The sequence below is a fragment of the Plodia interpunctella genome, chromosome 23, assembly GCF_027563975.2.
Source record: "Plodia interpunctella isolate USDA-ARS_2022_Savannah chromosome 23, ilPloInte3.2, whole genome shotgun sequence".
In the NCBI taxonomy this organism is placed as follows: Eukaryota; Metazoa; Arthropoda; class Insecta; order Lepidoptera; family Pyralidae; genus Plodia; species Plodia interpunctella.
In genome coordinates this window covers 2882512-2907437 of record NC_071316.1, presented here as the reverse complement: position 1 = coordinate 2907437, position 24926 = coordinate 2882512, and the positions used below count along the sequence as shown (strand labels likewise).

At 35.7% G+C, this 24926-nt stretch overlaps 2 protein-coding genes across 16 annotated transcripts in view; one reads left to right on the top strand and one right to left on the bottom strand.

Moving 5' to 3' along the window:
* Positions 1-11459, top strand: part of Cirl (Calcium-independent receptor for alpha-latrotoxin) — a 288078-nt gene extending 276619 nt beyond the window's left edge. For 5 of the 12 annotated variants that reach the window (XM_053763250.2, XM_053763246.1, XM_053763248.1 and 2 more), the window contains 9 exons: positions 40-167; positions 1120-1345; positions 2090-2255; positions 2963-3177; positions 3618-3715; positions 4552-4720; positions 5166-5345; positions 6875-7168; positions 8850-11459. In XM_053763250.2, coding sequence (XP_053619225.1) covers positions 40-167; positions 1120-1345; positions 2090-2255; positions 2963-3177; positions 3618-3715; positions 4552-4720; positions 5166-5345; positions 6875-7168; positions 8850-9692 — 2319 coding nt within the window. In that variant the 3' untranslated portion in view covers positions 9693-11459. Of the gene's footprint in view, positions 1-39; positions 168-1119; positions 1346-2089; positions 2256-2962; positions 3178-3617; positions 3716-4551; positions 4721-5165; positions 5346-5975; positions 6337-6874; positions 7169-8849 lie in introns of all 12 variants that reach the window. The other 7 variants (XM_053763258.2, XM_053763256.1, XM_053763253.1 and 4 more) reach the window with 5 other exon arrangements.
* Positions 11460-11763: 304 nt separating this feature from the next.
* Positions 11764-23155, bottom strand: LOC128680129 (growth/differentiation factor 8). Of its 4 annotated transcripts, none has more exons than XM_064436727.1 (4): positions 22963-23155; positions 16107-16138; positions 15172-15602; positions 11764-13707 (listed from the first exon to the last, which is right to left on the bottom strand). In XM_064436727.1, the coding sequence occupies exons 3-4, from the start codon at positions 15346-15348 to the stop codon at positions 13324-13326; spliced, it is 561 nt and encodes a 186-aa protein (XP_064292797.1). In that variant the 5' UTR covers positions 15349-15602; positions 16107-16138; positions 22963-23155; the 3' UTR covers positions 11764-13323. The 4 variants fall into 4 exon arrangements, with proteins under 4 accessions (XP_064292797.1, XP_064292795.1, XP_064292796.1 ...); XM_064436725.1 differs by having other exon boundaries at positions 15678-16138; positions 22963-23150; XM_064436726.1 differs by having other exon boundaries at positions 16111-16138; positions 22963-23150.
* Between the last annotated feature and the right edge of the window lie 1771 nt (positions 23156-24926).

Genomic DNA, 24926 nt, shown 5'->3' with positions numbered 1-24926 from the left:
TATCTACTTCCTAAAGTATAATATGTCATATTTTTCCAGGTGATATCGGCGAGCTTGGGCAACGGGCGCCACATCCAACTGACTCAGATGGTGAAGCTGACGATGAAACATCTCAAGACTGAGAATGTCACAAACCCAGCTTGCGTCTTCTGGGATTATACGTTGCAGTAAGTTTTTAAATCTACCCTCAAACTGTTACATAATATCGATGAAACTATCAAGTGATCAATTAGGTTTAATTCTATTACCAGTTTTAAACTTCAAGTGTAGTTATATTGATTGTATTTATTTATACTTTATTAAACAAAATACAATTTGTAAACGGTAATGAGTTAATAGCATGATCTACTTGTATATATATCCAATCAGCCATTAGATCATACAGAGTTTTACAATGGATAATTAATAGATCTATTTTTTATGTTTATTTCATGCCAGAAGATAATCAATCTTCTCACAGATATAAAAACATTACATCGAAGGGTCTTCTTTACACTTTTTTTTTTTTAATTTTGTATTCATGAAAAATTGGGTGACAAAAAGATTTAAAAACTTTTTGTCACCCTATTTTTACATTCTTTTAGATATTTAAACACGACTTCTATTCAAAATCCACCCAGTGTCTAGCTGATTCAACCTCAATTTTAATTTATGTATTAATAATTTAATTTATGTATTTTGATTTAAGACTTAATTTAATTTACTAACATTAATAATAACTTATTGAGCATAAACGATTTTTCATTTCATTTTAATTTACAATAATAATATAGAAGCGGTGGTGGCGTAATGGGTAAGACACCCGCCTTTGGTCAAAAAGTCCCAGATTTGGGATCAAAAGGTCCCAGGTTCGAATCCTACTCGTGCCACATGAGTTTGTGTACCAATCTGACTCATGTATAGTAGTTTTCATCGGCTACCACTTGCTTCCGGTGAAGGAAAACATCGTGAGGAACCTGCACACTGGTTGATTATTAACTTGTGTGTGAAATGGAGAAGGCAATGGCAAACCACTCCATTACTAATGCCAAGAAAATTGTTATGTTTGTTTAATTCCACGTAATGACCACAACCCTCAGCCATGAGGAATACGACTATGAAGATGTAATTTTTTTCCAGTGGCTGGTCTCCCGAAGGTTGCCAAGTGGAGTGGTCCAACCTCACGCACACCGGCTGCGCGTGCTCACATCTCACCAACTTCGCAATCCTCATGGACGTCCAGGGAATACCATTGGATGCCCACCATCAACTGGCTTTGAGACTAATCACGCTGATTGGGTGTGGGATATCAGCTGTTGCCTTGTTCGCGGCTATTATTGTGTTCCAGTGCTTCAAGAATATGAAGGTAAAGAAAATATATTTTTAGACTTTTTAAAAACTATTTTGATGTTAAAGGTAGGGTATTATGTTGGGTAATATCTAAAATAAATGATCCAAACTGAGATAAGGCCTTTTATACAAAGCTCATTTTTTCTTTTTGTTGTGCACTAGTCCTACTAATATTATAAATGCGAAACTTTGTGATGATGTATGTGTGTATGTTTGTTATTTTTCACGCAAAATTTACTGGACTGATTGGTATGAAATTTGTTACACGGTTAGAATATAACCTGGAAGTTATTCTACCCGTATACCAAATTCCCAAAGGAGCGAAGCCCCGGGGCGCAGCTAGTCTGTCTTAAGAAAGGAATACCATGACGTATTATGTAGGTAGTAAACTAAAAGAAAATGCTTATCGATACAACACGGTAAATAGATCTACATAAAGTTCAAAATTATTTCTTCAATATAGGATATACATCACTTATTGGCGTCAAAAAAAATACTTAAACTAAGTCTGCCGACTTCCAAAGTGCAGGTGAAGAAGAAGCAACAAACTTCACCGCGGCCTTTTCTCCAAAGACGTCAAGTTACTAGTTAGAATTTCGGAGAAGGAACACCAAAAAAAGTATTGGTCAAGTGTCACATGAGTTTTTTAGACAAAATAGATCATTTACCGTAAAATATAATAATTACCGTAAATAGTAGAATAATTACCGTAAAACTTTCATTTCTGCCCACTTCAATAACATAAAACGTTTATTTCCAGTCGGACCGGGTCCTGATCCACAAGAATCTGTGCGCGTGTCTGCTGATAGCCGAGGTGGTGTTCATGGTCGGCATCGACCAGACCCAGGACAGGATATTGTGCGGGGTCATCGCCGCTGTGCTGCACTACTTCTTCTTGGCCGCATTCGCATGGATGTTTCTAGAAGGTGAGTTGGTTTGTTTTAAAGTCAATTTTCAAGTCTTATTATTCTCTAGTGAATGAATGATTATTTTTCTACTATATTTTTTAGGCGTACATATGTTCAAGTGTCACTTATATTCAAAATTCAATCATTTATTTAGAAATTAGGCCTTCACATGCACTTTTTCATGTCATATTCTAAATTTTAGCTACGCCCCGGGGCTTCGCTCCGGTGAGAATTTCGGGATAAAAAGTACCCTATGTGTTATTCCAGTCTATATTCGATCCGTGTATGTACCATATTTCATAACAATCCGTCCAGTAAATATTGCGTGAAAGAATAACAAACATATACACACATCCTCACAAACTTTCGCATTTCTAATACTAGCTGCGCTGCAGGACTTCGTTACCGTGGCAATTCTGGGATAAAAAGTACCCTATGTGTTATTCCAGGTAATATTCTACCTGTGTATCAATTTTCATAACAATCCGTCCAGTAGATTTTGCGTGTAAGAGTAACAAACATGCACACATACATCCTCGCAAACATTGGCATTTATAATATTAGTGTGATTTACCAAAGCTACAATCTACTATCATCGCTCCAAAGGGAACGGTTGGATTTGGCATCGAATAGAGCGGCTTGGAAAGACTTGGGGGAGACCTTTGCCCAGCAGTGGGACGAAACACGTTTAAAAAAAAAAACTAATAGTATAACGTATCGTACAGGTTTTCACCTATACGCGATGCTGGTGGAAGTGTTCGAGCCGGAGCGGCCGCGCGCGCGCTGGTACTGCGCGGGCGCGTACGTGTCGCCGGCGCTCGTGGTCGCGTCCTCCGCCGCCGCCTTCCCCGCCGGCTACGGCACCAGCCGCCACTGCTGGCTCTCCACCGACAGGCTGTTCCTCATGAGCTTCGTGGGGCCTGTTGGTCTTGTGTTGGCTGTGAGTATTCTATTATAATTGTAATAAGAGCGGCTCGATATATTGTCATACGACTAATTACATTCGACATGACAAATTACAAATCAAGATTTAGTCGTAGAGGGCGACATTACAGCACCTCGCGGTCGCACACGAATGTTCCATTGTCGTGAGTATTCGAATATTTTGCTAACTTTTCCATCGATTTTTCTTGTTACTTGGTTACTATGATTACCTGATAACCAGTGAAACTACCTACTTTAGTTTTGAAACTATTTTGTTTTATACTTGAATCAATAAGAAATGTTTTTACTTTATTTAAAACTGAAAAGTTTTACGCATATCACTATAATGCAATTCAAACCCAAACCATCTACATATTTTCATTATCACATTTAGTAAATTTTAATGTATTCCTTTTTATCTGTGTAAAAAACTTTAATAAAACTTTTTTTTTCTAGGCCAACTGGATCTGCCTAGGAATGGTTATCTTCATGATGTGTCGGCACTCCACTGTTTCTATCAAAGCTAAAGACAATACAAGATTATACAAAATAAGGTATGTGAATTTAATGTTTAGTTAGTAAACGTATATTGTGTACTAGTTACGCCCCGGAACTTCACTCCCGTGGGAATTTCGGTATAAAAAGTACACTATATTCCAAGTTATATTTTACCCGTGTACCAAATTTCATAACAATCGGTCTAGTAGATTTTGCGTGAAAGAGTAAAAACATACGTACAAACTTCCGCATTTATTATTTTATTGAGGTTGGAACTGTAACGAAACTATAATTGTTTATTTTAACGTACGTATACAGTATCACGTCTTTATCCCTTAAGTAGTAGACAGAGCCGAAAGACGCGAGGTTAGCTGGTATTAAGATCCTGAAATAGATTTCCAAAAGGGTTAAATCTTCAAAAAAGTTTATCTTTGGAGACATAAAGTGAAACATTCGTTTTATTATTGTTTCATAAAGCTTACTTAAAAGTAAAATCTTCGTCGAAGCACGTTATAAGTGGCCTGTGGATATGAACTCCTCGTCCAAAATGCTTTGATTTATGTACAGTATAAAGCACATAAAGTTACCCTGTATGGCTTTAAGCCGCGGCAATAGAGACCAGTTTGCAATGAATTTGGATAGGTTGATTAGTTAACTGTTTAATGTGACGTAATATTAAAATAGTTTCTTTCCGGGGTGTTGGAAATAGCAACATTTTAGCATTGTCTAGGACCTTTGTCTTTGCTCTCCCTCTCTCGTCTCTCTCTCTCTTCTCGCTCTCTCTTCCCCTCTCATTCTGGACGAATACACGCATTTCATCACCTGCGAACCTTTTATTATATCAGCCCTAATAAATACAATCCTATTAATATTTGCATCCATTATCATTCAGGGTGTGGCTCCACACGTCAATAATCCTGGCCTTCCTCCTGGGTCTGACGTGGACGTTCGGCCTGCTGTACCTCAACGAGCAGTCGGTCGGCGTCGCCTACACCTTCACCATTCTCAACTCACTGCAAGGCGTCTTCATATTCATCTTCCATTGTTTGCAGAATGAAGTGGTGAGTTTTATTACCTATTCTATGATTTGCTTTTTTTTTTCATATATTTGCTCGTAATTTTATAACTAATACTAATTCATAACTAATAGAAATAGCAACGGACGAAAATGTTGAGAAGAAGTAGGTTACGTATTAGGAATATATTTGATGTTTTGAGTTCAAAGATGTTGAAAAACTTCGCATGAAACACGCTTGCATTGAATATAATTACAAACTCTTCTTTATTGTAACTTGATATTCGTCTGTGACTGGATTCGGCCCTCTTTGGGAATGATATTGTTGTCTATAACTTGACAATGTGTTGTGTTCCTCAGTCATCTTGTGTGACATCCACGAGAGTGTGGTTATGTATATAGAGTACTATTCTAAGGCGAGACCACATACCAGACGTTACCGTATCACTCGATAAGAATATTCGAATATTACTAAAGCATGAGAAATCCAGTTCCAGAAGGAATGCGCGCGGCTCGGTCGTCGGCACCGCTGGCTGTGGTGCTGCGCCGGCTGCGCCCCGGCGCCGGCGCACGCGGACACGCGCGCCGGCAGCGTCAAGGGCCGCCGCTACCACGCGCCCGCGCCGCCCGACTCCGATGACGTCATCGACCCCCGTGACGTCACTGTAAGTGTGAGTGCCATTCCGAATACTAACACTTCTTTTGTAAATATACAGGGTGGCTTTTTAAACTCGAGGACAATTTTTCGCAATAGATGTAAAATAGAACAGGTATACAAAGAAATCTACAGAAAAATAGGTAATTACGAAATGTTTTTGCATTCCCATAATGGATCGGTCAGCTGATGGGAATTAATATGTAAAGCTGAAAATTTAGCTTCTTTTTGTAAGTGTAAAAAACTATGAATTTTTAATAAAGTATGTGTAAGTGATGTTACGTGCTACTAACTTCTACTTTTCAGAAATCAAGGCAACCAATTCTCAGTCTCTGATCAGTGAAATCCAAATGAAAGATTAACAATTCAAATTAATTTCCGACCAAGTTTTAACTTTCATCTACAACAATCGTGAAAAAAAATACGGATATTCTTCATTTTAGTTGAATTATTATTTCAAGTATTAAATATTATAGTCGAATTGAAATAGGTTATTGCATGTTACTTATATAAATCATTGGTGACGGTATATGATAAATTTGAAACATTAAAAAAACATAATAAAATATACAAAAAATCAATGTAACGAAACATGTAAATAAGTATGTAATGAAACATGTAAATAAGTATACAACTTTTTGAACAGAGCACAGCGGGCTCGTCAGTCTCAGCCTCGACGACCAACAACCTCGTGATCAACAATCTAAACGTTGTTGTCAACAACAACAATCACAACAACAATAATGTCATCAACAACTCAGCGGTAGCATCCCTAGCGGCCGCCGCTGCCGCCCACTCCTACCACACGCAAAGAAACCGTAGCAATTCCCAAGAAAACCAATCCTTCGGGAACACATCCAATTTTGGACCTACACTCAATGCCACAGCGGCGAATTTCCCTCACAACATCCCCGACAGAGACCCCCCAGCCCCCATGTCCCATTTGAGAAATATAAATCCAGGCAGCGGTAGGTACCCGCAGGGTTACCGCCAAAATGTACAACAAGGTGCGTACGCATTACTTTGAGATAGGATTCGAAATTACACCACCAAACCACTTTTGGCTTTCCCGTTGTGACTAATAAGGCACTTCAATTTGTTTTTGTGTTTAACATTGTGTTCTTTGTCACTAACAATCACTTGGTTATTATGAAGGTCAGCGGTTACTGACCAAACACTGCGTGGCAACGCACGAGTGTTTTTTTAATATATTTTACTTTTGTTGTCAAGGTGAGTTATTTTTTTATTTTTAATTACCTAACTAACGCTTTGAAAAAGCCTAACTAACATACTGTCTTCTTTTAACTCTTCCTCTAGTGGTGTGGTGGTTCTAGATTGTAACTACTATCCTGAATTGTGTCAAGCATACTAGTGATCTTGACCTTTGAAACAAAAATCCTATCTCTAGACGATGCGTATGCAACTACTGCTTATAGACCCTTCACAATATTTATGTAAAAGTTATATACTTATCTACATATAGACGTACTATTAGTATAATTTACTTCCTATATCGAATATGAACCGAATGATATTGAATAACAGAGTTACAACATCCAACCGGAGTCTTCAAGGTGGAATATCAGACCGACAGCACCAATTTACGTGCCAAACGACGAATCGAGATCTGTGCGCGTTCCAACGCCGCAAAACATACCACACAGCGCTTCACACACCCAAAGCATAGCGTCAATGCATAGCTACAGAAACAATATTGACGTACCAAACGATTACCAGAACCTTCGATCTCGGTCGCCATCTTGCTTCTCTAACAAAATGGCGGCGTCAGTTGGCGCGAACGAGTGGGCTCTTATCAATAATGGTGGTGGCATATGGAAGGTGAGGGGTGGGCCGTGAAACGCTTTGAATTATTGTTATTAGAGCGTTTTGGTAAGATCTCTTAAGAAAACAACCCTTTATGATTCCGGTGTCTTCATGCTTTTTGCCATATTATAACAAATGAAATTTAATTAAGTTATATGTTATTAGCGTTTTCTTTGTCTAATTTAAGTATAAATATATAACAACTAAGATCATAGATTCTTTCAACTTGAATATAGTTGTTGTAAATGTAAGCCCTGATACGAATTTTCGTGAAGCCATTTTATATAGATGATTTCTTCGTGCAAGCCGGATTTAAATAGTTACTAACCAGCACCACGCTGGTTATATTATACATTGATATTAATATAAAAATATGTCTTTAGTACCTGTATATGAATTAGAAGTAAACAAATCTACCTTTTATATAGAGTAAGTTTGTTATGTACAATTTATTGCATCAGCAGGTTTTCAACACAAGAGATCTTACAAAAGCGTGGATTTCGTAACAGCATGTGACAATCATTGCATGACCATCCAGCCTCACTTGTACAATCGCATAGCCCTACCCATCCTCTTCTAACACGACCCCAATAAGCACCAACTGGACTAAATTTAAAGACAATTTAATAATAATCTTAGGCCCATTTGCATGTTTGCGAGATAAACTCGGGATAAATTTACGCATAGTGTGTTAATGGAAAATAATATTGTGTATGTCATTGGTTGCAATATTTGAACCGATGGTATTCGAAACTGTTTAAAAAAAACTTTCAAAAGTAAATTAGAAAAGTCATTTTATTCAACAGTGGCGACGGATCAGATAAGTTTGTTTGGGATAACCCGATCTGACATGAAAATGGGCCTAAAGTAATATATATGTTTTTTTAATATGTCTGACCGGAAATGTAACTCAATTTCACGTAACTTTGGCGTTACCACGTCTATTGAACCACGTCGTTAATTAAAGTTAAATTAACACTGGTTATTTAACACCATATCGGATAATAGACTGCTATAGCATTACAATAATAATATAGCATTATCACTCGTCTAGACCAAAATCATTATTCGAGTCAAGATATAAGTAGGCACAGTTTCGAAAATTTAGTCTAAGTTGATATTATTACAAGTGTCTTTATTTAGATCTACATTAAAAGCACGTTTTAAATAGCACGAATTCTGATTTAGAAATTAAGTGCTACACCATCCAACACACATCATTGACATGAATTTAATATAATATTATGATAAGTGTAAATATAGGTACAGACAACAAAAGCGTATAAAACTACGGAGACTTTTGTTGTAAACCAAAACTTGGAGCACGATATTTTGATAGTTTGTTTTTGTTATTGAATCAATTTAGAAACTTTTATACGTATTCATTATCACATTTGCAACAGCTTAGATCATAGAATAGATATATATGGGACTGCATCATTCAATTATATCTCAATTTATGGAGTAAAATCATCCAGAAAGTTCACATTCCTCCATATATTTTGTGATGTTAGTGACATTAGAATTAAACTATTTTTATCTTTCAATTTAATAATTTTAGAATATCCTAATAGTTTTTCTTATAAATTGTAGTGCCTTTAGTACTTAGCCGTATTTCTCTCGAAATACTTCCTTAAATATTTCGTAGTGTTCATTGTCATTCCATCACCAACTTCAACCATTAATATTTCCACAGAACACTTCTTCTAAGCACCACTCGACCAACACTTCGACGCTGCCTCATCACGACACCCTGTCGAGACAGTTGGCAGCTCAACAGAACCATCTTCATGCTCCTTACAACGAGTGTGAAGGAGCTGTAGCCCCTGGCTCCCCTCGGCACGTGATAAAAGATGAAGAAAGTCCTTTACATCATCAGGGATACCAAACAACTCGAAGCTACAATCACGACTTCAGAAATCCTCACGTCTTCATCTCTCAACACTCGCCTGGCAGTCAGGAAATGATCTTCAGAAAACATTATAAAGAAGACGGAAGACGCAAACACCACCACCATCACGGTAGTCAGAATATCAACCATACGTACTCAGAAATTGGATCTCAACAAGGTCGAATTTATAGACGCGGATCTGAACAGGAGTTTCGTGTCATACAAGACGATCCTGTTTACGAAGAAATAGAGAGAAACGAAACGCTTATGTCTGATGTGTCTGATGATAACTCAGGGCCGGATAACTGCCGACAGAATCCAGGTCTTCACGGCTCATCTGGTTCGAAATTTTTCGGCGATCACCGTCCGCTAATTTCCTACAGCCCAGGAGAGAGGCATTTGCATGAGCAGGAATTGTATGGAAAATACGGAAAGTGGGATACGGCTGAGCGTTACGACCCGAGGCACTATGATAGCGGAAGGATGGTGCATCCGTATCACCAGCCTCAAGAAAACAACATGAGAGCGTTGGCAGCAGTTCTGAATGGAGAAAATAACGTCGTTTGCCATCTCGAGCCCCACAACGCTTACGATGTCTACCAGACGCAGAGTGGCAATCCTAGGACTGTCTCCCAACCCAGTTTCTAAACAACCATGTCATACTCGTTTACCCTTTAAAATGACAACTGCGTAATGAACTGATGCGACGGAGTTCTAACTCGTGTTTTATATGTTTCAATTTGAGTGTTAGTGACTTTTATAGACTCGAATGAACAGTGTACAGACATAGCGAATGAAATTTTTCTATGGACGTAGTCTTAGTACGTCTTAGTGACACGGTAAATAAGGTTTCGTTTACAGTAGGAACTTGCCATAACGTGGACTTTAATAACATATTTATAGCATAGTGTAAACGTAAATTTAAATCACTTTTTCCACTGTGATCCTATTTAAATATAAAGGCTCAAGTTTTAGTGTTGCGACCACATATATTTAAATTTATATATGGCGGTGTTAGGGCGTTTGTACACGCACGTTTGAGGGAGCGCCGAAGATGATAAATTCGTTGCGCGTCATAACCTACGTGTGTAGGCGCCCTTAGTCTACCTAATCATACTGAGGACTTGGGTAATCAAATACAAATAAAAAATATATAAACTATGTTAGTCTATATATCAATATTTGCAGTTTATAGTATAGTGTTATGAAGTACGTTTTCAGACTTATTCAAGATCGAAGGCTGGTTAGGCAGACGCAACGTTTTGTACATAAGATTAGCGATTAGTACTAGACTTTTAGTACTTCCGGTGTGCCCTTACTATCTATCAGCAATTTAGTAAATCATGGCGTATTCTATATATTTGCATTTCCTTTTATGTAGGTGTAAAAATCTGTGATGTTTCATTTGTTGCATACAAAGTTATTAGTTTAAGTTGTGCTTGTCTGTCAATCACTGCCGTTATAACAACAGTTATGGTGACCGCTCTAATATCCAGTTATTATTTGATATATTTTAAGTATCTTTCGATAAATGTACAAAACCAGTACAATGTGCTTTAAGACGTCACTTTTTTACTTTTATGAATATTTTTTAAGGGTTTTAATACCTAATGCAATTGCAGTGCTGTCGCCGTTGCTTAGTATCTTTGTATAACAGTTTTATAATTTTCTAAGCCAACATTATACAGCTATTTTAATTATATTGTAAGCGTGTGTCACATCAGCTTTTTATATAATTTCCAAAGGAATTTCGGAAAAATCCATCCAACCTATTATAGACTGACACCATTTGATGTTGTGCACTTTTCTGTACATTAGAAATTTAGTGTTAACTTACTTAAAGAATTAAAAAATAACAAAAAATAGTTTATAATTTCTACGTAAAGTAGCAATTTTAATTTTGAAACAATGCCATGAAACCTTTTTATTTAAAGTACAACGATAAGGAATTGTTTTAACAGAATTGATGCGAGTACAATAAAAAGGTTTAACCGTGTTTTTTTTTCTTTTTCGTGTATATTTTGAATCGACTAAGCAATATATTTAGACTGAAGTATTTTTATAAATTTTTGGCCTCTTTTATTATAAATAACACGATAATTTTTAAATATCATTTACTGCGGCAAAAATTTATGAAATACTTTTTTAATGATGGGAGAAACATGATGAAAAAATGTGGGGAAATTATTATTTTTTCTATTTGGGTATACTAGTCCATCTGTTTCCCGCTGTCTAATTATATGTAAGTGTAAATTACGTCATGTGTATTTCTGTTGTATACATATATATTTTTTGTTTTGATTGTATTTTAAAAACGTTGACATTAATGTAAAGTAGGAGAAACAAAATGTGTAAATAATTTAAAGTTTATATAAATAAAGAGCGGTCATTCTCAGAGGATGGCCGCAGGTGAAACTTGATATTTGAATTCCCTCCTTAATGAAATCCCACATACGAGTATATGTGGCCGTCTAAATCGAAAGGGAGCTTATGGCGGCTGGCACTTCGTTGTTCGAATACAAAACAACGGCAATAATGGCGTAAGTGCCGGGCACCATAAGGTCCCTTTTGATTTAAAAGGCCACATGTATGAAATTTAAAGTAAATGCGACATAGTTCAAAAATATGTACGAGGCTTCTTTCACGCGGAAGACTATATTGTATATAGAGATTTACACTGGAGGAAAGCACAGTTAGTTATTTCAATAAAATATACTAATAAATTTTATAGACATATATTTCCATATTGTTATAAGACTTTACACCCACAAAATAACACAAGTCATATAATATGAGTTGCTCGATTTATTTTATAAAACTTACACGAAAATGTTAGTTTTTGACAATATCAAGTTATTCAGAGATATATTACCATGTAAACTTACACTACAATGTTTGTATAAAACACTTTTTCAATCGTTGGTTCCAAAAATTGGGAGATCTTTATAAAGGCACATAAATGGCGGCCCTAACATGAGATCTAATTTTTGAAAATTAATAACATCTGTCCGAAAATTTTACTAAAATCTTACATAATACAAAAATATCTAATTAAATTTATCTTTTTTGATTACGCCAAAATAATACGTCACATTAAAATTATTTTAAAATTAAACACTGGGTAGGCACTGTTGTATATAACATTGTGCAATTAGATATATAATTATATTTTAAGCACCACCCGCTATTACTAAAGAATTTAAATAATATAATTTTGAAATACGAGATCCAAAAATATCATAAAAAAAATAGAAATCGAAAAGTACACATAAAATATTTTATTATTAAAAAGTTTCTACTTAAAATTATATCTTTATGTATTAGTGATGTCTATATCGGCAATAATTTCACTTTAAAATTCTGTATTGTATAATAAATTAAAAATTAAGTATATCCAGTCATTGATGCAGAAATTTTTAAGCATAATTTTGATAAAAAAAAATTTAGAAACAAAAATGTGTGAAAGTTGACTATAAATTAAATATTTATCAAGAAAATCCAATGACAAAAACATTGAAATTAATTTTAACTTAGAAAATACACACAATCATTAAAAAATTCACATTGCAAGATAAGTGTGCAGCACGTAGTTATAAAAACTAAAAAGGTCAAATAAAAAAAAACTGATAAAGACATGTCCTACTAAGAAATTTTATAATTACTGCATAAGACCTTGATAATGCATTATCATATTATAAGGTCGTATACTTTTTTATCAAAATGGGAGTCAAAAGTCGTCAGATAAAAAAACACTAAAGATTATTGATTTTAAAATGACTATTCTATTAGCATCACTATCTTCGCAATTTATTTAGAAGTTATAAATAAATAAAGATAATTCGTAACATGCTTTAAATGCAATTAAACCTTATACGAAACATTACAAGTAATTGAAACATGATATATTTATAAATTAAGATGATTCCAACGCTGAGTCATCCCTTAAAAATAGATGATAATATAATTTATCAATCCTGTAGTTGATAGTCCAATGATTGTCGAAACTGAACTTAAGCAGATGAAGAATGCTGAATGAGTCAGCGTTGATTTTAAACTAGATGTAGGTACAAATGTAAAAATAAATTTACATGCTCACAGTCACGGCACACAACACAAGAGAGTCCGCAGTCTTCAACCAAGTATCACATAGCCACAGATAACACTTAAGGGGCTTCAAACGCTCAGACTAAAAAGAATTTAAAACAATACAAAATACAATGTATCGATTTTTAGTAAAAATTGTGAACATTTAAAACCAGACTTGACTAAGTTGGAACCGCTATGAACAACCACAGCTTTCGACAACCATTCCAGGGATAGTTCCGTATATGATGTTCAAGTCATGATCAAAATAAAGCATAGATATACTGCTCATTCGTCTAGGTGCGCAGCAGGGGCCGCCGCTGCCTTGGGGGGCAGCTAAGTGTACTATGTGAGTGTGGGGGAACTTTTGTAAGAAGCTAAAAGGGCACTCGCCGCTGCAATAGTTGGCATCGTATTGTTTGGGCGCGATAATCCAGTCCCAGCCAAACTCCTCGAAGTTGACGACGAGGGGGTACCGACAGCAGCGCACTTCTTTGGTGTTCTCCGTGCAGTCCATGCCAATGGTCCGCCGCGTTCGTTTGTGGGAATTGTCTCTTAGACTTAACTCTATGTATGGCATCTGTAAATGAAATAAATATTATTTGCTAGGTATACACTATCGGCGAACGCAGACAGATCAATATTCTTTGCTCAATTAATGTGACCATTGTATCAACGTAAAGAACAAGTTATATACATTAGAGTCGAGTCGATTTTTGCTGATGGTATATCTAGACTTAGTTTTACTTCGTGCTTTCAAATAATGTAGATAAAATGGGCAACACAAATCGACAGTAGCTGTCAAAACTGGTCCTGCCAAAAGAGGTGATCCCAAGATACGCTGACTTGATGTGGTCTAGGATCATATGCGTGAGTTGTCAGACTATTGAGTCTGACAACTATGGGGATAAGTCCGTATGTAGTGGAGAAAGAGTGGTTGGAAAGCAGACCCTGAGCTTTGACGCTTAAATCTGAGGAGACGCAGAGATAAGAGAGAGAGCATCTGTCACAAAAACCAACGTTAAACTTAGGCTATTAATTTAAAAAGGTAACTGAACAAATTAAAACTGCAATGAATAAAGAAAAATTCCAAAACTTAGTACATTACATGATGAGGACATTAATTATAAATGAGTCTTTTAACTGTGGTATAGCAAAAAAATAGAATATTTGGAGAAAACAAACTTGTGCGTTATGAAGAACGTGATACTATATTTGTATCACGTTTTTATTCCTTACGGGATAGAGAGATCCTAGACTCGCTAAAATCGAAGGTTCTGTTCTATCGAATCTGAAATAGTTGCAGATCACCATCGCCTATGAGAAGAAATAGCATCTTCCTTGATTTATATTTACAATCTACGAATGTAGAGAAGCATCTAGCACATTCTATTCTTTCACTTTCAGACCCACATGGAAGTAAATAGGTATAAAAAGTGAAATCGTTGATTGGGTTATAAATAATTTAATTAAATACTAATCTTCGCTGAAACAACGACCAACAACCATGGATCCTGTGGTGCGTATCAAAATTAAACAATGTTATCTTAATTACAGTAGTACTATAACACATTAATTTAAATATTTTAATTTCACAGATAACTTTGTTAATTGATACAAGTACGTGGCTCATTCAGATTGACATTACATCATCTTTTTATGATAGAGGCTTTAAAATAAAGTGATTTTTGAACAGTTAGATTTCGTCTATTTGTGAACGAATGAATTGACTACCTAGGTCAAAGACAAGAAAACTAAAGACGACTAGCTAACGTAGCCAAATAAAATAGAACATACATAAGTCACAGCAGAAGCTATTACTATCACGTAATATGCATAGCATTTCAGTTGGTAGCGCGCGCTGTGTTGGTGCTTTATCTTACATCCAAAACACATAGGTCTTCTCAAAAATAGTTTCAATGTTTTTTACTTCTTGAGTCATATTATCTACTTAGTCGGTACGAAAAATAAAATCATTATGGATATTATTTATTAAAATTAGTTTACATCTTGTAGGAGTGACAAAAACAAAGGCAACACTTACCAGAGCATTATTAGTTTCTGAACTAGGATGCGGCACGACTAAGCTCATCCTGTTCATTGAGTCTTGTACTCTCACAACTATAGCTAGGTTCTCCCTCGGCAGCCTGAAGAATTCTGCCACCATGTTCGTCACATTCACCTTCAGCCACTTCCCAATTTTCAAATCTTTTCTGGACATCTTCACAGAGTTATCTGTATACGGCACAGAAGCCTTGCCGTTCCCGTGAGTGTTCCTAGTCACCCTGCTGACTTGTAACGTGACTGTGAAAAACTCGTCTGGCTGTATATCTGATGTGATGTTATGCTGAGGCTCTAATTCCTGGACATGCAGGTTCAGGACCGCTTCACCCACTTCGTTTTGAAGCACTTTGTCGGTGAATCGGAAGTTGATGACTCTTAAGCCTCTGAAGTGACTGTGTCTGGCCCGCTTATCTGGAGATTAGAAGAGGTATTATTTACACTGCTTTTTAATAAAAAACAAATTAAGTTTCTAAAAAATCTATACACCTAAATTTAGAGTGTGTAATGTGTTCAGTTCATTAAAATTAATTTTATAAACATTATTCAGTATCCTGCCCGATAAATAATTTTCTACATATATTGATCGTGCTTTCAGTTCGCGTATTTTGAATATTTATTCTGGATTTGGCATTTTCCCATTTGACCTTATCGGTATTCACCAAAAAGAACAAATGAGTCTGCTTATCCTAGGTTCCCACATCCACAACCATTCAAAACCTTTCATCGAACACTTTAATGGAATATAATTACACAAAGCCGCCACTTTGAGAACTATATCCCCTCACACACTTCATTTAGACGATCAAATTTATGTGGACACTAGAACCTAGTACGGTGAATGCCTTTTAGTGTTTGAAATTTTAATTTATGCTTGCAATCTTTTATTTAATTTATAGATAAAGTTTTAATATTTGCCAACGCAGGTATGTCCGGTCTATTGTTGGAACCTGCAACAAACAAAAATAAAACTTTAATAGGTTGTAATACACACAATACTCTAAAGATGTTCATGAAGCTCGGTTCTAAGGTCTTACTTTCACAAACACTAGTTTCAATTTAATTTATACAATTGTATGGGTTTTTACCTTCAATACAAAACATTATTATAATAATAAATAAATAAAATAAAAAATTAAAAAGCCTTTATTTATCCATTTCCCAGTTGTTTTATCTTATATAATAGTGTTAGTCTAAAGTTTTAGTTAATATTATTCGTATTTACTCCCTATCTTATATTTTAATAAGATTTAATATATCTTATTTATTTTTTTATTACTTTCTTGTTATTTTTTACATTTACAGTTGCTTTTATTTTTGTATTAAGTAATTATTTTATGATGTTAGTATTCACTGAGAATGGATCCCTCTTGGGTACAGGCCTCCTCCAGTTTACATCATTCCTCCCTATCTTGGGCCTTACGCAACCAATCTTTTCCTGCTACGTTTACAATGTTGTCTGATCAACGAGTTTTAGGCTTCACTGGGTTCCTTCTTCCACTAGGCCCTTTCCAAATAGTCGTTAGGGCTGTCCATCGTTTGTCTTTGTATCGTGCTACAACCTGCCCAGCGCCATTTCATTTTTTTAATATATAAATTTGCATCGATTACTTTAGTTCTTTTCCTTATAGTTTTACATCTAATTTTGTGAATTTTCCTGATGTTCAGTATACTCCTTTCCATAGATCTCTGGCATATTCATATTATAATAATATTAAACTTAATTAATAACACGGGTCACTCGCGTGTGATTATCGATGATAAAGTCGACTATAGTTTCGGCCTGCGCATGCGTGAAGGACCTCTACTTCTCACGTTAGTTTGATCAAAAGTTTTGTAGTCGCGCGATTGCTTTGGAACTCAATAAAACTTTGACCAGGTTAATCAAAGCTACTCGATTTATAGTACTTTTCATAGACCATCACTTGCATGCAATTGATGAAGAAAAACATCACGAGGACTTGTATTCTTGTTAATATATTTATTTATCAGGTGGTAGATGAAATGAGAAGGGGAATCATTCCAATAACAACGCATAGGTACAATGCGTAGGTACAACATACTTGCATAGGCATTTCTCGAACCTTGATTGGGAACATTTGCACAATCCTAAACATAATAAGTACATTTGTAGGTAAAAAGTTCGCATACCAGGTGTGAAAATGTCTAAAAATAAAGAGTTCGTTCGCATTAGAAGGCCGTTTGGATTTGCGTACTGCAAATTTATCGATGAAATATTTGGAAGATCTGCGAATCATTTATTAGTTTGTTTATAGATCCATCGTCGGCTGTTTAGAATAAAGTCCTTATATTTGTTGTTACAAATGCGTGGGTTTGATTTACGCCATGTTCAATCTTGTCAAGTGAAAATAGCTTGCATTTTTATCGCGCTCTCTTCTTGTGATTAATTAAATTATACCAGTTGATGGATTGTAGGAAAAATAGTGTAGAATAAACTACTTCCTACGTGTTCCCAACATATAGGAAGTAGATTATTCTGTAACACTGATTCACACCGACGGCAGTAATAGTGGTAATAGGTAGTCAAAAAAAGATAGGATTTATATGAGCTACAGAGTCAAATGCTGCGATAATCGACCACTCTAGAATAACCGACAAACTAGGTTAGGAACAAATGTCTAGCCATATCTTTTCCGATCCTGGCAGAAGAGGCAAAAAAGTGGTTGAATGTGGTCAAGATAGTGCCAATCCATGGTACTAATAATGGTCTGACTTAAAAGAAAAAACATTTCAAGTTTATGGCTTAAGCTAAGGATTGGTACTTATTAATTTACTTAGCACAAAACGAAGAGCTCAATGGAGCAGTGGTTAGCGTGCTTGGCCTGTGATAGTGGCGGTTAAGACACTCTCACAATGGTCGGTCATTGTATGGGTGACCAAAATTATCTTGAGCTCCTCAATGCTCACGGCACGTAAAGCCGTTAGTCCCGGTTGTATATGCAGTCGTTAAAACCCGCAAATCCGCAATGACCAGTGTGGTGGGTAATGGCCTAAACTCCTTATCCAACCGTAAGGAAGGCCAGAACCCCAGCAGTGGGAACGTTTAAATAGTTGTTGATGATGATCTACTTAAAACTGGCCTTTTCTACCTTCTCTTTAATCTTATTAGTAAAAAACACAAGAAAATTCTTATATATTATCGGACTGTCAAGAGGCGATTGTTCAACATATATAACGACTAGATACGATCGGAACTTCCCTAATCACAAATTGGCTCTCTTTATAGTTGATCCTTGAGAATGGCAACACTGTTCCAATTCCCAGTCAATGCCAACCCAAACTCCTATATAAAGATTGTTGTAGCCAAGCGGAAACTGCCCGAAATAACTCCTGGACTTCTGAGCTCTGAAATCTTGAAGATTGATACACTTACAAATTAAGATAACCTTTCTGAAGATGTCGATATCACGTTGATATGTAGCATTTGCATGTCCAGTGATGTGGGCGTCATGAATGACATAAAATCCATACATGGCCAATGTATGGATTTTTTGCCTGACAACAGGCTGACCAATTGACCAGGCGATACTCATTTGCGAGGATTTTGTCTTCTGGGTTTAATTTGGTTTAATAAAACAAGGTCAGGACAAGGACAGAGCTATGGTTTTACTCTTTATCACTCTTTTGTCGGTGCGATTAGTGGAAGGAAACGAGCATAATAATTTTGGGTAATAACTAATGCATGCATTTCGAGTGTGTTATTGCTAACACTGGTGTCAGATTTTATTCAAGTCGCCTAAAGGCATCTGCCATGACTTTTACGACTACCTACCGCGTCTAGCAGCACGTAATCGCATACACACTAGTGAACTTAAACTGTCAACCAATGTACAGATTTCCTCACAATGTTTTCCTTCATCGGAAGCAAGTGATGGTCTATGAAAACTACTATACAAGAGTCACATTGGTATACAAACTCATATGGCACGAGTAGGATTTGAACCTGGGACCTGTTGATCACAGGCCGAGAATTTTCCCACTGTATGTGATATGTTGTGATTATATATCTTTTATACGTAGTCGATTCCATATTAACATGGAAGTATATTAATGAATATATCAGGACAAAATCACACAGATTGAGCTAGCCCCAAAGTAAGTTCAAGACTTGTGTTATGGGATACTAACTCAACAATACTATATTTTATAACAAATACGTATATAGATAAACATCCAAGACCCGGGGCAATCAGAAAAAGATTTTCCATCCTGACCCGACCGGGGTACGAACCTGGGACCTCTGGGTTCAGAGGCAAGCACTTTACCACTGCGCCACCGAGGTCGTCAATATTTAAAATAAGTTAATACACAAGCTTTTATTGTTGTCAGAGAGTTTTATTTACTTTTTTTATTGCATTCAACGTGTGACAAATAAGTCAAGTCGTGCAGCAAACCGTTGAGGAGTTCCCACGTCTGGAGCCGTTCCTGGGTGCACTATTAGGTCATTTATATCATAGTAATGCATTAGCATGCAAACTAAACGTATGTACAAAATTTCAGCTTAATTGGTTGAAGATATCTGTTTCAAAATTTAGTTGTAAGATTCCATATATATACAATACATTACAAATAAATGCTCGTAATAAAATCCCTATAACACAAGTACAAGAAGCTGTTCTAATAACCGTTTCTATTAACCGTTTTTGGCATATGATGTCATTGCGCAGTCTAAATATAGAGATAATTTGTAAAATACACTAATTTGGTAGCCGTAATTATTTTGGGACCATGGGAGGAGTTTCCATAGTGACACAATGGTATATGAATTAATATGCGCACGCGGTTCCACTCTTATTAGTAATATACATAGTATGATAAGTATTATAATAATCAAAATTAATTTTATTGGTAAAACAAGATTACAAAATACATTCGTAACACAAAATTATATTAATATAAATAACATTAAAATTTTTATTGGTAACAATTATTCAAGTTATTGACATTCAAATTTCAGACAATTCAATTATCATTCAATTAATTTTATGTAATATCATTGTTATTTGATCTATCACTAACATTTTGACAGCTTCTTGGTCCGCGTGAAATTTACTATTGGATTGCAACCATAAATCAACAAAAAGAAAAAAATTGCGACGTATGGCAATATAACTGTGGTGCGAGAAGAAACATACAAACAGAGAATAGTAAAAAAAACATTTTGACTTCTATTGGACTTATAAAGAGTATTATATGCTTTCACGACTAAAACGCTAGATCAAACATGATAAAATTTGACGTGGATACCTACAGTTAAAGACCCGAGGTAAATTAAGTTCCTTTTTTTGGGTTCCGTACTCAAACAAATACTAAAAAATAGAAAATAATATATGTTCGAAGACTCCCACAACAAAAGTGGTAATAGAACCTCGAACGAACTCGTGAAGTCGATTTTTTTAAATTTCAACCCTCAAATGGATGCTAAATGTACCTACGATTCCAAATGTTTTTTTTTAGTATAATGGGCAAACGAGAATGCTCGTTGTCTGATGGTAAGCAAACACTGCAGCCCATGGATACCGATAAATGGTCATCATCATATCGAGTGTATTATTACTAACACTTGTGTCAGATTTTATTCAAGTCGCCTAAAGGCATCTGACATGGCTTTTACGACTACTCACCGCCGTCTAGTGGCAGGTAGTCGCATACACACTAGTGAACTAAACTGACCACCACTGGTCTATGAGAACTACTATATATAAGTCATATAAGCATACAAACTCATATGGCACGAGTAGAATACGAACCTGAGACCTTTCGATCCACAGGCGGGCGGGCAGGTGGTGTAATGGTTAAGACCCCCGCCTGTAAATCGAAAGGTCCCAGGTTCGAATCCTACTCGTGCCACATGAGTTTGTATACCAATCTGACTCATGTACAGTAGTTTTCATCGACCACCACTTGCTTCCGGTGAAGGAAAAACATCGTGAGGAAACCTGCACACTGATTGAGTTATTAACTTGTGTATGAAATGGAGATGGCAATGGCAAACCACTCCATTAACAATGCCAAGAAAGTTGTTACGTGTGTTTCATTCTACGATCCTCAGTCATGAGGAATACGACTATGAAGAAGGTCGAACTCAAAATGTAACTAGCCCAAGAGAATCTTAGTTCTCCTTTGTTTGTACATTCATCTATCACCAACATACCTATATCAGAATGAGTAATCAGGAATTCTATTTACATTGGAACTTGTGTTAGGGTATGGTTACTTTATCAACGAACGCAGGCGGACCAATCACATTGTGACGCAACGACAACCACAGTGCAAAGTGATTGGTTCGCTGCGTCTCACTTCGAATACACTCGATGGTGAGAAGTGAAATGCAAACCCACACAGTTTTCTTTGCCAGCTGATAATTTTAAATAATTATATTCTGATTTTTACAATCTAATCTAATCATCATCATCAGTCCTAACTAAATGCGAACATAAATCTGTTTGTTACCTCTTCACGTTTTATCTACACAACCAATCTTCTTGAAATTTTGCATACATATAGTTTGAAATATGGTGAAGGAAGATACTGTGCCCGTGGGAAAGCAGCCGGCAAAAGCTAGTATAAATATAAAATTCTCCCGTAGCCAACAGCCAGACGGGAAAAGAAAAGTTACATGCAATAAGCTTTTTGATTGACGTCTTTGAAGATATTTTTCTTTGGAGATTGTTCTTCACCTGCGCTTTAGAACTCGGCAGTAGAGTTCGTTTTATTTTATGTACATTTTTGAAGGGAAGGTGGTGTAATGGTTACGACGCCCGCCTGTGGACTGAAGGGTCCCAGGTTCGTATCCTACTCGTTCCAAATGAGTTTGTATACCAATCTGACTCATGTATAGTATAGTTTTCGTCGACCACCACTTGCTTCCGGTGAAGAAAAACATCGTGAGGAAACCTGCACTCTTGTTGATTATCAACATGGGTGTGCAATGGAGAAGGCAATGGCAAACCACTCCATTAATAATGCCAAGAAAGTCGTTATGTGTGTTTCATTCCACGTAATGACCACGACCCGCAGCCATGAGGAAATACGACTATGAAGAGAGAGAGAGTTGTAAATTTTTGACTTCTTCGCAAATTTTCATCATCTGCCCATATTCCACTTTGTCAGTCCACCCCTTCTCCCTGTCTGGTGGTAACCAAACTATTGCTTTCTTTTTATCTCTCTCTCTCTCTCTCTCTCTCTGGGCCTTCCACTTACTTCATTTTCCATTCAATTTCAAATTCATAACCCTTCTTACAATGTGTTCTCGTCCTTTCTCATAACGTGATGAAAACATAATTATCGATCAATTTGAATTCCAATACAATCAATTATTTGATCAAAAAAAAATTGGGTATGCAACTTTGATGAATGTGACTTATTAATTTGTTTTTTACTTTCAAATTTCGTATTCAAATTATCAAAAACCTGATACGAAAAATTAAAATGTTGTTAACCGCTATAACGCTTTTGGTACAAGAAATTCGTTCAGTTTACGATGAAAACGCTTTATGCAATGCATTTTTTTCTAGAATATTATAGAATACTGATAAAAATAACTAGAACTTTTAATAGTAAGTTTGGATAAGTATATCTTGTACATAGAGTTCTTTTGACCGACATTTCCCGACGGATAATGAACATTATTAATAAAATACAGAGGTTATTATTTAAAGCTTTATTTGATGTTTTTGAAAGGAATTTGTACATTTCGGCTTTTAGCAATAGTCTAAAAAAAAGAAAATTAGAAAAAAAAAACAATACAAACCGTCTCTGCTGAAACTTTTGAACACAGAACACAAACTTCACCGAATATTGAATGCTGGCACGAAATATAATATTTTCGAAACTAATCTGCGCATCCCGAAAAAGTTGAGATTCGCGAATTCCATATTTGAATCGGAACGCGCGCGCTCCATAACGGCCAGTGCGAAACTGTTGCGTTCGAAAGATGAAGCGAGTCTGCAAGATACGCGTGGGTTTACGTTCCCTCGCAACCAATTCGAATAATGTTCCTGCAATTTTTCCCCAAAAGAATTTTAACGTTAACACTATTGTTTTAAAAGTTATTTTCGCTTGTGGGAATTGATTGTGCACTTACATTTTAATTTTACCAATTCGTTTAATTGTTCCTCGTATTGTATAGATGTTGCAGACCAAAAAGGGAATATTTTTGGCCTACTGCAAATGTTTGACTCAATTTAAATGCAAGCTTTTTTATGTGCGCTTGCGATGTGTGTGAACATACATAAGATTTGTTACTTATAAATACTTATATAGATGTATATAGGAAAAATAATCTACAAATCAGGGTAAAACCGAATTTAGTGAATTTCGAAAAGCCAACTAAAAGCATTTATCTTTTTTATTTTTATCTTTACATAGTATGAAACAAAGTCGCTTCCCGCTGTCTGTCCCTATGTATGATTAGATCTTTAAAACCACTCAACGGATTTTGATGCGGGTTTTTTAATAGATAGAGTGATTCAAGAGGAAGGTTTACATGTATAATATTACACCCGTGCGGAGCCGGGGCGGGTCGCTAGTTTTGTATATATAAAAATATTTTTTTAATTGTCCCAATAAATAAATATAATTATATAAACATCGTCTTATTGTAGACATGATTAATTTATTTATATTCGTATTTTATAGCATATGTTATCTGTATTTGCCGATAACAAAAACCGGTTTTTTATTTATTTTATAGTTTCTGAGAAACATGCAAATAATTTGGGTACAATAAAGGACGTTATAAGAACACAGATAAAATTAATTAACAAATTAAAGATTTAGTCTGGAACATAAGGTAATCACAAAGATTAATTTCTATACAAAAATTTAAGAAAATATTAGTAAAGATGGTAACAATGTGCGAAACCGAGCTATGAAGACAGTGACAGAATAGGTCGTAAAAGCCATATGAAATGCCTTTAGGCGACTGGAATAAAATCAGACGCCAGTGTCAGCAAACACACACGATAAGACGCAGGCGCAGTCGACAGGAAAAAATATTTTTAGATAAGTTTAATATGTTACTTACCCATTTGTGTTGAAATCATTTAATGCCAATTTTAGTACAATGTTTTACGTTGCTAATAAGAATATAACTATTATAAAGCTATTTTGTAGTTATCTCTTATACAACTTCTATGGCTATCATCGTCTATGACTCCTCGAATCCCGAGGCACGCGTAAAAAGTAAAACCTTCAAATTATGAAAATTGTGAACGACTGTGATTTTACGATCAGTCGCATTATGCCACACGTCAACCGCCTTTGGGAATGCTTCAAGGATTTTTATATTCCTTAGTCGCCTTGTACGACATCCACGGTAGAATGTGTAGCGGTCCTATAATAAGGCATAAAGCGAAGCAAGCAAGGCAAGAAGGCGTCCCGTATCGGCTTCCCCGAGTGAAACATAATAAATTAAGTATATAAAACCTTCTTCAGGAATCACTAATCTATCTATTGCTGAAAACTGTACAAAAATCCGTCCGGTAGTTTTTGAGTTTATCGCGTTCGTACAAACAGACGAGACAGGAGTTCTGTAATATGTAAGGAATAACAAATATAAATTATTCCAAAAATAAAATATTTTTTATGAAAAATAACCATAAAACACGCAGTTATTATATTTTAATATAGGATAATAAATTAATATAGGATATGCCTACCGGAGAGAAAGAACGTTATTGACAAATAGCTGTCAAAATATCATAAGGACGCTTT

Excerpts from the sequence above, each read along its gene's own strand:
- LOC128680129 (XM_064436727.1), bottom strand. The coding sequence starts at position 15,348 with ATGTCCAGAAAAGATTTGAAAATTGGGAAGTGGCTGAAGGTGAATGTG. Across the intron at positions 13,708-15,171 it reads CAGAAACTAATAATGCTCTG|ATGCCATACATAGAGTTAAG; the intron begins GTAAGTGTTGCC and ends TTTCATTTACAG.